The 16,333-nt window shown below is 38.3% G+C and overlaps 1 protein-coding gene across 1 annotated transcript; it reads left to right on the forward strand.

Moving 5' to 3' along the window:
• Positions 1 to 118: 118 nt before the first annotated feature.
• LOC124445891 (DNA-directed RNA polymerase II subunit RPB1-like) lies at positions 119 to 15,986 on the forward strand. Its single transcript, XM_046996675.1, is given in 29 exon segments — positions 119 to 459; positions 724 to 993; positions 1,508 to 1,669; positions 2,252 to 2,536; positions 2,780 to 2,941; positions 4,094 to 4,211; positions 4,214 to 4,313; positions 4,406 to 4,538; positions 4,814 to 4,938; positions 5,319 to 5,529; positions 5,662 to 5,871; positions 6,460 to 6,708; positions 6,954 to 7,043; positions 7,370 to 7,376; positions 7,379 to 7,497; positions 7,832 to 8,054; positions 8,170 to 8,380; positions 8,792 to 8,936; positions 9,104 to 9,143; positions 9,146 to 9,208; positions 9,667 to 9,872; positions 10,088 to 10,312; positions 11,010 to 11,357; positions 11,918 to 12,139; positions 12,309 to 12,374; positions 12,572 to 12,775; positions 13,556 to 13,757; positions 14,116 to 14,736; positions 14,921 to 15,986. Coding segments are annotated over 29 exon segments (5,640 nt in total). The 5' UTR covers positions 119 to 378; the 3' UTR covers positions 15,463 to 15,986.
• The last annotated feature ends 347 nt before the right edge of the window (positions 15,987 to 16,333 follow it).

A 16,333-nucleotide genomic window follows, 5' to 3' on the forward strand; every position in this document is an offset into this window, starting at 1 on the left:
AGAGAAAAGAGACTGGAACTACTAAATAACCCTGATTTTATAAAAGGGACGCCCTTATTACTATAAATTGCTATATATTTGACTTCGCAGCCACGTTTTTGTTAGAAGCGCTTGGGAGCGCTCAAATGAGGATAACAACAAAAGGTGGAATTCCGGCAGTCAAAAACATACTAAAATGTAGTTTTTTTGCGCGTTTTCACTGTGTTCTCATTCAATTAGTGTAACAAAAAAATCTGGTTTGCGTTGAAGAAACACACAGAAACATATCTTTGTAACAACGTCATTCCGTAGAAATTACAATCGGCAGGTTTCGTTCGTGGTTTTATACGAATATATACGAAATTTGGTCGTGAATAGTCTTCTGGATAGTTATTGAAAATGGCGATTGGATCGGGCGTTCCGGCACCCTTGCGCAAGGTTGAGAGGGTGCAGTTTGGTATCTTCAGTCCTGATGAGCTTGTGAGTGAAAATAGTTCAAATTCTCAGCCAGTCGACATTTTTGCACTCGTGTGAATAGTATTTTCCTGGAACGGGCAGAGTTATTTAGCATTCATTGTTTCTAAGCACTTAATTGTAATGGTCTCCATGATATATACACCACTTCTTTACATTGAACACCTTAAAAGTGTTTGACCTTCTTTTTATAACGCATTATGAGTTACATTTTGGCAATGCATGGTTGCTTCAAAACTAGATTAATATTCTTTTTTTTTTAAATCCTAGAAACAAATGTCAGTTACTGAAGGTGGTGTGAAGTACTCAGAAACAATGGAAGGAGGGAGACCGAAACTTAATGGGTTGATGGACCCTCGCCAGGGATGCAGTGATCGTTTTTCACGTTGTCAGACCTGTGCGGGAAACATGACAGAATGCCCTGGCCATTTTGGGCACATTGAGTTATCAAAGCCTGTTTTCCATGTTGCTTTGATTCCAAAGATTATCAAAGTGTTGCGATGTGTGTGCTTTTACTGTTCAAAACTTCTGGTGGATGTGGTAAGGCTTCTGTTTCAATGACATAGCAAATTCGTTAATGGAGGCACAAATTCATATATACATGTCTGAATACATTAAAAATAAGTGATTTCAAAGAAACTTATTTCAGCATAACTAGTATTTATGAATATGTGCCCTCCAATTATTGAGTTTCCTACATGCCAATGTAGTTTGTACAACAGCTTTGTATTTAAAAAATGATATTGACATAAACAGGTCTTATCATTTTCAATATTTGGTAAACAAATCTTACAGGCAAACGAATAGTGAAAAACCTTGCTTTAATGAACTTTTCACTGAGAAATGTTATCCTAGTAAGCATTTGCTTAACTCACTTTGCTATTAGTAGAGCATTTAGAACAAACCTTGTTAGTTCTATTTTGAAAACTTTTGATTAGCAAGTGAAAGTATTTTTAGAATCAACTGATCAATAACCGATGCCATATGGTTGTGGAATTGATTGCATTTGTATTTTCTTATTACTTGATTTGTGTTATTTTTGCTTCTGCCATAGGATCATCCGAGGATAAAAGAAATCATGATGAAGACACAGGGTCAAGCAAGAAAGAGGATAGCTTTTGTTTATGAACTGTGTAAAAGTAAAAAAATATGTGAAGGTGGTGATGAAATTGATGACAAAAATGACATAAATGGTGATGGTGGTGAGGCTAAAAAGGTGAATTGCCTCAAGACATTTAAATAATTGAATTTTTCACAATTAAAAGATTGATTGAAAAATTCATCATCACTTGCATCTACCTTTTGGTTCTTTCCATTTGAAGTATGACAACCTACATAATACTTACACTGTGTAATGAAGGGAGTAGATTTAGGATAATCAGTCAATGTTGGGCTGTGCTTTGTAATAGAATTTGGTGGTTACTTAACTTTGTCTTTTTCAATTGTTTTGCTTTTACACAACAATTGAGAGATATTGTTTGGAAGTGTGTCCAATTAAACACAAGTTGCATTTTTGTTTTGTTAAATTGCTTTATACATTAATTTTTTTGCAAGGGAACTAGTATTCCTTCTGCACCAGCCACCACCACCCTCCCCATTCAACCTACCCATGTGTAATAATCAAATTTTTTAAGTGTAAATCTTATAAAGCATACTTTTTGTGTAAATCAGCACTTTGCACCAATTGTCGTACAAAAAGAGGACATAGAGTATCGTCTTAGCTCACCGTTCCACTTTATTGATGTGTCTTCATTGTTGAAGATCTATGTAATGCTTATTGATTGTGTTCACCATTCAGGGTCATGGTGGTTGCGGTCGCTATCAACCACAAATCCGTCGTCAAGGCCTTGAGCTTACCGCAGAATGGAAACACATAAACGAGGATTCCCAGGAGAAGAAAATCATTTTAACGGCTGAGAGGGTTCACGAGATATTTAAAAGAATTTCTGATGACGAGTGCACTATCATCGGAATGGATCCGAAGTATTGTCGACCTGACTGGATGATCCTAACTGTCTTGCCTGTACCGCCGCTTCCCGTTCGACCATCCATCGTAATGCATGGGGGAAGTGCTCGGAGTCAGGTGAGATACGCGAAAGATTGTTGGAAACATTATATGCCTCCAAATGCAATACGTTGAGATATGAATGAAACAACTTTAGGCGCTGTTTGTGTGGTTAATTGTGATCTGCTCAAAATTATGTAAAATGTTGTATACATATTAACTGTTCTATTTATTTGGTATATTGATCTTTACCAAATAATTCTTTTTCTTTTTTGTTCAGCTATGCGTTCTCGTATCAATTTCGTGGTTCTTTCCATTTAGGATGATTTAACTCACAAACTTTCTGACGTTGTTAAATGCAACAATGGTTTGAAAAGAAACGAGTTGAATGGTGCTGCAGCGCACATTATTGCCGAAGATACCAAAATGCTTCAGTACCACGTTGCCACATTACTTGACAATGAGATCCCCGGTATTCCAAAGGTATGCTCTAGCGGATGTTTGTACAGAACTCACAATTGCATGAAATGAATCAAAGTTCTTTATTTCTTGAAAATTTACGTCATTCATATTTTTCGGTAAATTTCTCCAACGTCGATTCAAAGTCAAATGAAATGTCCACCTGTATTTTTTTGTCGTTGTTGAAGTGTTTATGACATGAAATTTTATCACAAAATTTTTCGATTGTATTGGATAGAACATGTATAATGACTTGATAACTTCGTCACTAGAATTGACTTATTGTACTTTTTGCAAATGACATCGTTACGACATCAAAGTACACAGTGACTTTTAAACATCGTGAATTTTCAACATTATTAAAACGTTTTATAAGCAAAGACAACAGTTTAATGAACTTGTGCGTGAATAAATATTTGTAAAAATGCCAAAGTTGGATAATTTAATGCTAACTTTTGACGAAAATGAGTTTTTCTAATGCTAATGATGAAATGTGATGTCATAACGATGTCATTTGCTTATTGAAGAAAAGTTACAACTCCAAAAAGAAATAAAATAACAATTCTATTGATGAAGTTGTTAAATCATTTTCAATTGTATTTACAACGCAATCAAAAAACTTTCAGATAAAATTTGGGGCCATAAGCACTTTAAGTGAAAGTTGCGTCCTTCATCATTTGAAGAAATTTATTCATGCATTGATGATTTTGTATCAAGCCGTTTTTTGCTCAGCGCGAAATGAAATCAAGTTGTATTCATTGTTGTATGTTTTGTTGTATGCGTTGTTGTATGCGTTGTGTATGCGTTGTTGTATGCGTTGTTGTATGTGTTGTTGTATGTGTTGTTGTATGTGTTGTTGTATGTGCTGTTGTATGTGTTGTTGTATGTGTTGTTGTATGCTTTGTTGTATGCGTTGTTGTATGCGTTGTTGTATGCGTTGTTGTATGCGTCGTTGTATGCGTCGTTGTATGCGTTGTTGTATGTGTTGTTGTATGCGTTGTATGCGTTATGCGTTGTTGTATGTGTTGTATGCGTTGTTGTATGTGTTGTTGTATGCGTTATGCGTTGTTGTATGTGTTGTTTTATGCGATATATGCGTTGTTGTATGCGTTGAAACTGTAACTATGTATCTCAACTATTGCACACATGCATGTACATAGCACAAATTGTTTTTAGGCAATGCAAAAGTCGGGTCGGCCTCTTAAGTCTATTAAACAAAGACTGAAAAGTAAAGAAGGCCGAATCCGTGGGAACCTTATGGGTAAACGTGTAGATTTCTCAGCTCGTGCTGTTATCACCCGGATCCAAATTTAGCCATTGATCAAGTCGGTGTTCCTCGGATGATTGCACAGAACTTGACCTTTCCAGAAATTGTCACACCGTTTAATATTGATCGGTGAGTAGCTACTTCATAACGTTGTTGTTATCAAATAGTTGGGAAGATGGTTGTGTTGAAAATGTCATTTCATACGTGTGTTTGAACTTCAGTATGCAAGAACTTGTACGACGTGGCAGTTCACATTATCCCGGGGCGAAATACATCATTCGAGACAACGGGGATCGCATCGACTTGCGTTTTCATCCGAAACCGACTGATCTACATTTGCAGTATGGATACAAGGTATTTTACCGTCTTATGTTTGGTAACAGCTATGTAAACGTTTTCATCCTAAACCCGAGTGACCTGCATACACTTACAGTATTGATAGCAACAAAGTATTTTCCCGTCTTATGTTTGTAATAGCTATGTAATACAGTTCTGGTTGTCAGGTACACAGTTCACTATCGCCGAGAAAGTGTGCCCCTCATCTAACAAAGTTTTCTCTTAAAAATGTTTAACTTCTTAATGTGCAACGTTGAGCCGAAGTGGATGACACTTTGACTTACCTTGTATAGGTGGAACGTCATTTACGAGACGAAGATTTGATTGTGTTCAATCGTCAACCAACTCTGCACAAAATGTCTATGATGGGTCATCGCGTGAAAGTACTTCCCTGGTCAACTTTTCGTCTCAATCTCAGGTGGGATAAATCACAAACTGTATAAAGTTGGGATGTGTTTGTCAACCAAGATGCAGTGCGCGCTTTCTTTATGTTTTCATTTTGAACTTGTGACACACTGAATCCAATTTCGTCACTACGTCGTCTAATTTATCTGAAAAGTTAACGAAAAAAAACATTGATTAAAAATTCTATTTCACATTACTTATTGTCGTTCGTCTCAGTTGCATTGACTACGATAACGACATCCACTATTTTCTCGACCCACAAAATGGCCGTCACGCTGTGATTAGCGCGCAATGCATCATGGCTGACACACGTTCTTTAACGACAGGAATGAAATTAACAAGTCATGTTCTGTTTTTGGCATTGTAATTCATGTTCAATGCTTACCCACATAGTGTGACAACTCCTTATAATGCGGATTTTGATGGAGACGAGATGAACCTTCACGTGCCTCAGTCACTTGAAGCACGTGCCGAGATATCAGAACTAATGATGGTACCGCGACAAGTTGTCACACCGCAGTCTAACAGACCTGTTATGGGTATTGTGCAAGATTCGCTCACCGCTGTACGAAAATTTACTAAAAGGGATGTTATGATGGAGAAGGTGAGAATAAGCTTTTGGTGTCATTGTTTCCTTCGCCATTAAGCTGCAAGGGTTATTAACACTATCTTACACATTTGCCTTTATTTTTGTGGTAATCATTCTTATAGTGTGTCCTTGCAAACTTTTATGTAGGACGTTGTGATGAACTTACTCATGTGGTTGCCCAGCTGGAATGGCAAGCTTCCGGTGCCCGCCATCTTGAAACCTAAACCGCTTTGGACCGGAAAACAAATATTTTCCATCCTCATTCCGGGAAACGTGAATATGATTCGTGCCCACAGTACTCATCCCGATGACGAAGATGACGGACCATATCGACACATATCTCCTGGTGATACCAAGGTGACCTTTCACTCAAGAAATAAAAGATGTTTACTGTGTTTGCACGGGCTTATGCAAACCGAGGAGACCTTTGGGAGAACTCAAGAGCAGATCAGTGCAAGCCCGAAGGTCGAGGGTTGCACATGCTTGAGAGTTCTCACAAACGTCTCTGAGGTTTGCATAAGTCAGTGCAAACATGGAAAACATCTTTTATTTCTTTTATAAAATAACAATAATGCGAAAAAGACGAACATTTTAATTTTTCCTCTAAAATGTATTCACCATCAATTTGCAAATTCTCTTTTACTGATTGATTGTTTAGATTGATTTGATTGGTTGAGGTCAGATGTGTTTTGCACTGGCTATTGCAAACTCAGGTCTAGACCAATCAGCGCACGCGTTTCATTGTGTTTATTTTATAATTGTATCTTCACAACTTATCTCTTAGTTTGCGTTAAGCAACTAATGACTTAATTAAGTAGTTAAGAATTGCACATAGAATTGCTCATTTACATAATGTTTTCTTGAATTTTCTTCGTGGTTTATATTTTTAATTTTTCTATGATAATTCACCGTTTTACAAACTCTCACACTTCAACTACGTGTCAGGTTTTAGTCGAGGACGGTGAACTGTTGTCCGGCATTATCTGCAAGAAAAGTTTGGGAACTTCATCTGGAAGTTTAGTTCATGTTGTTGCCATGGAGTTGGGACATGAAATTGCAAAAAATTTCTACAGTGAGATCCAGACGTGTGTTAATAATTGGTTGTTGATCGAGGGTCATAGTATTGGTATTGGCGATTGTATTGCCGACAACGAAACATACGAGGTCATCCAGAAAACAACAAAGAAAGCAAAGGTACTTTAGTGGCCATGTGCGTTTGAAATGCATACGTAATTAGGGCTTTCTTTGGTAGCTCTAAAGCACGGTTTCCTTTATATCGGCTCAGTCTGATTTGGACTTACCAGTCTTGACTTAGCTACAAAAAAATTGTGTATTTACATGAAAAGTTATGCAAGTTTAGTTGTCGTTGTGAGCCTGTGTACAGTTCAAAATAAAGCTGCATGTTTTGGCAGTACTTTACCGTTGATCTCCGATTCTAGGACGATGTGATTCAAGTCATCGAAAAAGCGCACAATGATGAACTTGAACCTACACCTGGTAACACACTAAGACAGACATTCGAGAATCAGGTACATTTTTATAACTAGAACCATGCTGTGCATCCATGCTTGTTTTATGGTAAAATAATGTGTAGTTGTCGCGTACTTGGCAGTTGTTATTGGCATTTTGATCAAATGAGCATGCGTTGCTTAATTATGTGTGTCTATGAAATCTCTGTGCTTAGCGAATTGGTATCAAGCCAATTGCATCTGTCTGTTGTTTTATGTTGGAAGGTCTTTATTGCAATTGCTTGAGAGCAAGATGTATATGGAATAACAAATTGATTAAGCTGAAGCAGATTATCTTATCCCTTTAGGAATCACCGTTTTATTTTCAAGCTTTATTGTTGTTTCAGGTTAATCGTATTTGAATGATTGTCGAGATAAAACTGGCAGCAGCGCTCAGAAAAGTTTGTCGGAGTTCAACAACTTCAAAGCTATGGTTGTTGCGGGCTCAAAGGGCTCCAAGATCAACATTTCACAGGTAAAAAAATGTTTTCAAACACGTACAGTTCAACAACCCAAGAACGCATGCAAGAAAGGTTTAGCCACGAAACAATGTCTGGCCTAACACCTTAAATTGGTACATTTACCGCGTACTGTGGCCAGTTTTCGTTCACACCAGCAAATACAATTGCGACTGTGTACGAAGTTGTCAAGTGAATATTACTCTTGTGGATGGATTCGTGTAGAGTATTGAGTGACTTGCGCAGATTAGTTATATTTTGGAAGATCGAAAACTGACGTTAAATCGTCCAATAATTATTTAAAAGCAGATCGTGTAGGTGAAATTTAAGACAATTTTGTGTTTTTCCCAGGTCATCGCAGTCGTAGGACAGCAGAATGTTGAAGGAAAACGGATTCCGTTTGGTTTCAATCATCGGACGTTACCTCATTTTATCAAAGATGATTACGGTCCAGAAAGTCGAGGTTTTGTAGAAAATTCCTATCTCGCTGGCCTCACTCCTACGGAATTTTTTTTCCACGCTATGGGTGGTCGTGAAGGTCTCATCGATACTGCTGTGAAGACTAGTGAAACTGGTATGTAAAGATGCAATCCTTCGCTAGTCGTACAAGGCTTTAGACTGAAATGTTGATGTTTCATGTAAATATTACAAACAAACGAATGATGATGTTTTCGCTTTACACGATAAAGGTTACATTCAGCGTCGTCTAATCAAGGCTATGGAAAGCGTTATGGTTGCCTACGACGGAACTATACGTAATTCTGTGAACCAAGTTATTCAGTTGCGTTACGGTGAGGACGGAATGGACGCCACTCACATAGAGTTTCAAAACATGCCTTCGTTGAAACCGAATACGGCGGCATTCGAAAGAAAGTTTCATTTTGAAACCGGAATTGAAAGGTATTGTTAGTTCAGGTTATGTGCATTGATCACAGTCTTTGGTGTGGTTTCAAGGTTCTACCAATCGTGACGAAGATCGTTACAAATGTTAATATTTCAGTTATTGTAACTTATATTTTGAACCAGGGATGGATTTAAGGGATGGATGCGGAGTGGTGTGCAACCCTCCTATCCTTGACTAAATGTGATGGAGTAAGATTGTCAGTTTGCCTACAAAATGCGTACTAAATTATACCAAATAATTAAGCCCCCCCCCCAACAAAAAGTCGTTGACCCATCCCTGTTTTGAACATTCTCGATTCATGGAAACATCGAAATGTAGCAGTGACAGTTGCGCATTTAAATGTACGAATAACATGACGCTCATTCATTGCATAAATGTTCATAGCCGTTTTGTTCTTTTGACACAAGGAGGATGAAAAGGTTTCTTCAAGACGAGATAGTGCGTGACATTGCCGGAAGCGCGGGCGCGCTTCAAGAAATCGAGTCTGAATTCTCCCAGTTGGAAAGAGATCGCGATACATTGAGGTCCATATTTCCGTCTGGTAACAGCAAGGTACGTAACATGCATAACGTGTTGTGATTGTGTGTTTTTGATTAAGGAAAAAGGGTAGCTGCGCTCGTTTGCTATCTTCATGCGATTAATATTGCTCGCGATGATTGTGTTTCTGTGTGTGCTTTTGTATAAATATGTACGACAATTTGTTTTTGCTATGTGCTTAGGTTGCTCTTCCCGTCAATCTTAGTCGACTTATCTGGAACGCACAAAGACTTTTCACATTAACAAACGAATGCCCAGTGATCTTCATCCCGTGAAAATAGTTCAAGGTAAGAACCTCGTACGTCGTTGTTTTTCATCGTGTTTTTAAAACTGAATTGGATCAGGTTAGTGGAGAAAATCAAGTAATGGCATGCCGATGTTGATATGCAAGTTGAAAAAATTCTTCCTTCGCGTCGTGTTAAAAGATGTGCCTTGGGATATTTCATCGCGGTTTTCTTTTTAATGTATATCTAACAGAAAAAATTGTGTGACTGATATATGAGCATGTCCATCAGTTGAAAAAGGTCAGCAAATCTTAGTGTCGTGCTGACTGGTTTATTTTCAAGATTTGGTGAATTTTTGGGTGATCATTGTTTTGAGAAAGACATAAGTCCTCTTCTTCTATAAGGAGCGAAAGACCTTAGTTGTATTCAATATGAATCTAAAGATCTAGATTCTTTGCCTGCACTAGAGATTGGATGATGTATGTATTTTGCGTTAATCATATAATTGTAACCGTTTTCAGATGTTCGTAAACTGAGCGAAAGATTGGTTGTGGTTAAAGGAGACGATCCAATCAGTAAGCAAGCGCAGAGTAATGCCACATTGCTTTTTAACATACTGCTCAGATCAACCCTCTGCTCGAAACGAGTCCTCGAAGAATTTCATTTGACGTCAGAGGCTTTCGATTGGATAGTTGGTGAGATCGAGACTAGATTTAATTTGGCACAGGTGTGTGTATGCCTTGTATTGGCGTGGATAATGATATTACTTTGGTGGCTTTTGTATCAACACTAGCTGATAAATTTTCATTTGAGACATGCAGTTAAGAGTCTTATTGAACAATTGACATTTCAATATCTTACAGTTTTGTCGGAATGCTTGAACGCTTGGTGTGAGGCTCTTAAATTTGTTTAAAGGTTCTTGATATCGCTTTTTTCATGTAGGTACAGCCCGGTGAGATGGTTGGGCCACTTGCAGCACAGTCTCTTGGTGAGCCAGCAACTCAGATGACATTGAATACGTTCCATTACGCCGGTGTATCGGCTAAAAACGTCACGTTAGGTGTGCCTCGTTTGAAAGAGATCATGAACGTTTCTAAAAGACCCAAGACACCTTCATTGACCGTTTTCCTGGTCGGGAAACCGGCTCGAGATGCCGAAAAAGCCAAGGTAAAGTTTTGGCATCTAGTTGTACATAAACATAAAATAATAGCTTCGTTTTTAGTGCAAAGTTTTCTTGAAAACTTTGTGATAAGTGGCGAAAATTCAATTTTGTCATACATAATGTATATGTTCGTCCTGAGTTAATGTAGTTAGTCAATAAATCGAAGGTTATTCAAAAATTCTTTTGGACATTTGGCCATGATCTCAAAAATTTCAGAAGTCCTTATCTTTATTATCAATTTTGTAACATTTGAATGTCGGTTGTGTAAAGGATTTTGCTCCGGAACACACAGATCTTACTTTGAAGCAGACTGTGCATGGCTAGTTACTCCGAAATCGGTATTAGTAAATCCAGATGGTTCTTGCTACTTCCATGAACTTGAACAGCTGGATAAAGGGACCGCGCATGGTCAGATAAATTGATACCAATCCTATCCAACAACTTTGCAACTGTATATCAATTTAGGAAAAGCAGGTATTAGTCGAAAATATTGTCAGTTTTGCTCACTCGTAACTATAGAATTTCGGCGGAGACAAATATCTAGTAGATTGGGTTCTTAAGGTCATTGTTTCAGGGGATATAAGTGATTAAAAGTTCCCTTAAGCCTCGTCCGGCTTGGCTTCGTAAAAGTCCCTCGTTCTGCGCTCTTCTAAAAGTACCTCCCAATGCGAGCAGTTTTTCGTCAATTTGTTTCTTTCCTAGGACGTCTTATGCCGACTTGAGCACACCACTCTTCGTAAAGTTACTGCAAACACTGCAATTTATTACGATCCGGATCCCCAGAATACAGTCATCGAAGAAGATCAAGACTTCGTGAATGTGTACTACGAAATGCCTGACTTTGATGTCACTCGAATTTCTCCTTGGCTCTTGCGTATTGAGTTGGACCGAAAGCGAATGACGGACAAGAAATTGACAATGGAGCAGATATCCGAGAAGATCAATATGGCGTTCGGCGATGACTTGAACTGTATATTTAACGACGACAATGCGCGAAAACTTGTCCTTCGTATAAGAATCATGAACAACGACGACAACAAAATGGAAGAGGTTTGTCGTTATTATGCATATATTTATTTTCGAAGAACAAATATGTTGGCAGAAAAAAGTTGAACCAGTAATTAGGACGACGAGAACGAATTATTACAAAAATTGTTTTTAATACTACAGTGACATTATTATATAGTTGAATTTTCCACATTTTGTTCTTGTCTCGTACAGGGGCGGATCCAGGAATTTTCGTACGTTAGTCATGAATTCATGAAGTCACACAAAGCCGAATATTGCGTCATTGATGACGTCATACTTAGCACTCTATAATGTAATGGTACTGGCTTGTTATAAGATACAACTGCGTGGAAATGTGACGGCAAATTTTTCAGTTTTCATTTACATTTTGCAATTTTTACTTTAGTCGTGTGACTGATTTGACGATCCCTAGATCCGCCCCTAGTCTCGTACTCTCGTATTTTTTGTATTATAAATTGCGAATGTATCGTAATAGATGTGCCTGTAGATCTCTCATTCTATGTGGCATTTAAAGTGCTATCGAAAGAAAAGGAATCCCACATCTGTCATATCGTATTTATCACGTACTCTTGTATTTTTAGGCGGAAGAACAATTGGATAAAATGGACGACGATGTATTTCTGAGATGTATCGAAGCCAACATGTTGACAGATATGACTCTTCAAGGAATTGAAGCAATTTCCAAAGTTTACATGCATTTACCCCAGCAAGATAGCAAGAAGAGAATTGTGATCACCGAGCACGGCGACTTTAAAGCCATTCCAGAATGGCTGCTCGAGACGGACGGTGTTAGTTTAATGAGGGTAAGTTAACACATTACATAGTGTTTACCGATAGAGTAAACGTGTATTCTGTGAAGTTGAATTAGTGAATTAATGAAGTTGACTTTTTGGTAATTTTTGAAAGGTGTTGATACAAAGAAGCAAACAACACTATTGCGCAGAATTGATGTATTTCATTCCTTTTTTAAAGGTTTTGAGTGATCAAGATGTGGACCCGGTTAGAACGACGTCAAATGATATTTGCGAAATATTCTCGGTTCGTTTTTACATTGAATATTCTGCTACACGCATTACATAAACATATAATTATGGATTTTTATGTGGAGCATCATTGTGTATGCACCGTAACATGAAAAAGATAGCTCTGAGCTTTATATTGTGGCAAAATCATGGAAGAACTAACGAAGTTGCCTTTCTTCTCGTTATGACTGAAATATGTTCTTGTACTTGCAGGTCCTTGGTATCGAAGCGGTGCGCAAGGCAGTGGAACGCGAAATGAATCACGTCATCTCGTTTGACGGTTCGTACGTGAATTATCGCCATTTGGCATTGTTGTGTGACGTAATGACTTCAAAAGGTCACTTAATGGCTATAACTCGACATGGTATCAACAGACAAGATTGTGGCGCTCTTATGAGATGCTCGTTCGAGGAAACTGTAAGCACTGTGTATTATTTGATGCAAAAAGCTTTTCGCCTTCGGTTGATTGAAATCCGTTATTCTTCTGATTGAAAAATTACGTTGGTGACAATGTGGCGTTTGTGTGATATTGCTTTATACTGTTAACACACTCACCTCAATTTATTAAGCACAGCAGTCATGATGTTTTTATGAAGGATACGTATAACCTGTGACTGTGTAGTCCGCTATATTACGTATATAAAATATCTAAGATACAATGAATTGCAGTATGATAGGTGAAAGGTTGATAAAGAAATAGAAAAACACGCTATAAACCACGTGGTTGCTTGAGCAATCACGTGTATTCATTACGTTTACCCACAAATTATGTACTAAACTTTTTATTGCTCTCTTGAAACATCGGGATTATCGTTTTATGATCAACTTTGTCGTAACTATCTTATCAGTGATATTAGCAAAGGCATTATGCGTTTGATTTAAAAAATAAAAGATGTTTACTGTGTTTGCACAGACTTATGCAAACCGAGGAGACCTTTGTGAGAACTCGAGAGCAGATCATTGCGAAACCGAAGGTCGAGGGTTGCACATGCTCGAGAGGTTTCTCTTTTACTGATTGATTGTTTAGATTGGTTGAGCTCAGATGTGTTTTTCACTGGCTAATGCAAACTCAGCTTTAGACCAATCAGCGCATGCGTTTCATTGTGTTTATTATATAATTGATATCGATACACGTATGGTATGCAAAGCTTCACAGTGTCAGTGAGCCTCATTTTGTTTTCATTGATTTTATTAAAGGTTGATGTCTTGATGGAAGCAGCCTCCCATGGTGAGGTTGATCATCTTCTTGGTGTAAGTGAAAGCATTATAATGGGTCAGTTGCCAAGAATAGGCACCGGATGCTTCGATCTCATGTTGGATGCGGAAAAATGTAAATATGGTATGGAAATACCTACGCACATGATATCTGGTGGTCTTTTTGGAAGTGGGCCTATGGCTGGTTAGTGTTCAACTGATTTACTTATACATTGATTTGTTTACTTCTTATAATATAAAACAAATTCCGAAGAAACAAGACATCTTGAGATTGCAAAATATGAATCAAAACAAGACGAGAAGTAAACTGTAAATTTTCGACTTTATTTCAAAGTCATCCTCAGACAGAATGACATTCTTCATGTCTCTCATATTTTTTGCAATCTCAAGATGTCTTGTTTCTTCGGAATTTGTTTTATATTATACTTCTTTAAATTGTCGGCTGGTCATGGTTTTTGTTTACTTCTTTACGCGACAGAATGCTAAATTTGCACTATAAACTGCATTTTATTTCCTAATTTTATTTTTTTACTTCTCTCAAGCATCTGGAATGTTCTTTGGTATGGCAAGCTCTCCTACATCTGGGATGTCTCCTCAGAAGACTCCATGGAATCAAGGTGCAACTCCAAATTATCAAGATGCATTCAGTCCTGGTTTAGGTAGTGGTATGACGCCAGGTGGTGCTGGTTTTTCACCTGCTGGTTCTGACGCCAGTGGTTTTAGTCCGGCTGGACTCAGTCCCGGTGGTTGGAGTCCCAACCCTGGATCACCTGGCTCTCCTGGTGGTGCTGCTAGTCCGTACATACCGAGTCCAGCACATGGTGGTGCAAGTCCTAGTTATTCACCAGCCAGTCCTGCATTTATGCCAACATCACCATCAATGTCGCCTACAAGTCCGTCGTATTCGCCAACATCACCAGGATATTCACCCACTTCTCCAAATGCTGGTGGATTCACCCCTGCAAGCCCTAGTTACTCGCCGACCTCGCCTTCTTACTCACCAACCTCACCTTCCTATTCACCTACGTCGCCATCATATTCACCTACGTCACCGTCCTATTCCCCTACCTCTCCATCTTACAGTCCAACATCACCGTCTTACTCTCCAACTTCACCTTCTTACTCTCCAACCTCACCTTCCTACTCGCCAACATCACCCTCCTCTATCTTTATCTCCAACATTTTCCATCTTCATCTTTCTTTTTTCATCCCTTTTATTTTTCTTCATTTTTTTCCACCCACTATTCCTTCCCCACTTATTCTAATCTATTCTCCTCCTTCCCATTTCCTTCTTTCTCTCACTTCCACTTCACCTTCATTTCCCATTATCCATTCCTCATTTCATCCATTCTCCCTTCATTAGTTCTTGTTCTCCAATACTTCTCCAACCTTTACCACCAACATCCCTCACCAATTTTCCAACATCACCAACCTATTCCCCAACGTCGCCAAATTATTCCCCATCTTCTCCTCAATACTCCCCAACGTCTCCTCATTCCTCACTTCCTCCATCTCCTCAATACTCTCCAAGCTCACCACAATACTCTCCCAACGTACCTACTTCTCCTCACTACTCCCCAAGTTCTCCTCAGTATTCACCAACATCTCCCAACTACTCTCCAACTTCACCACAATATTCTCCAACGGAAGATTACAGTCCTGTAGCACCGAGATACTCTCCGTCATCTCCAACTTACAGTCCTTCAACACCAGGAGGTGCTTCAAATGCGTCTCCTCAATACTCTCCGTCATCACCACAGTACTCTCCATCATCCCCTAGTTACGCACCTGCTACCCCTGGATACTCCCCAGGATCTGCTTACTCGCCGTCTAGTCCTGTCTATACACCCAATGCAGATGAAGAAAAGGACAAGAAGAAAAAGAAGTGATTGTGCCCATTTGTTGGTGGTCTATTTTTATCGTAATTAGTTGATTCAACTCAAAGCTCTACGAAGTTTCTTTCAACGTCGATTCTTTGAATTACGTGGCTCAGTACAAGAGCGTCCAAAAAAATGTTCGCGAGCGATGACTTCGAGCAGATATGTGCTAGAATTTACTAGAATTCGAGATCTTCAAGAAGAAACATGTACTCGAAGAATTATTGTTAAAATTTATTGCGCTAAATTATTTCTCATAATAGTGTAGAATAACTATAACAATAACTGAGACCACGTCGAGATACTATGTGAAATCAAAGGCCATTGTTAAAAGAAGAAAAGTCATTATCTTTTTTAGTTGTTGTAGACGTAATTTTAGGTGCGCAAGATATGAAGTACCGCTGACCGACTTGTCGGCGACCTCAAAAGAAAGGAATATTTTTAGTCTTGATTTACAATTCTGCATGTGTAGAGATAGACAACAAGCGTTGTCATATTGGCATATTTGATGCAAAAATTAAAGGAAATACTTTGAATGTGTGTTTGGAATCGATCAAGTCATAAATTAACAACCAACTACCAACCTTTATGCCTGCTTTTTTGTCCACAATTATGTCTACCTTCGTGTCTATCTTTGTGTCATACCATGTCCTTCTCAATATTCTACCAACTTGTACCATCCGGCCACATTTACAAACGTAACATGTATGATGCTATACAATTTTTTTGAATTCGAACCCCCAATAGTTAACTTATGCATGCAAACATAGTTCAACGCGTGGAAACTGAGCGAAATTGTCCCTTTAATTTTGGGATTTCAAAAAATAAACGCTGAAACTTTTGTTTTCGATAATTTTATAATCTATATTTCTCTATATAATAT

The sequence above is a fragment of the Xenia sp. Carnegie-2017 genome, unplaced genomic scaffold (assembly GCF_021976095.1).
Source record: "Xenia sp. Carnegie-2017 unplaced genomic scaffold, XeniaSp_v1 HiC_scaffold_22, whole genome shotgun sequence".
Classification (NCBI taxonomy): domain Eukaryota; kingdom Metazoa; phylum Cnidaria; class Anthozoa; order Malacalcyonacea; family Xeniidae; genus Xenia; species Xenia sp. Carnegie-2017.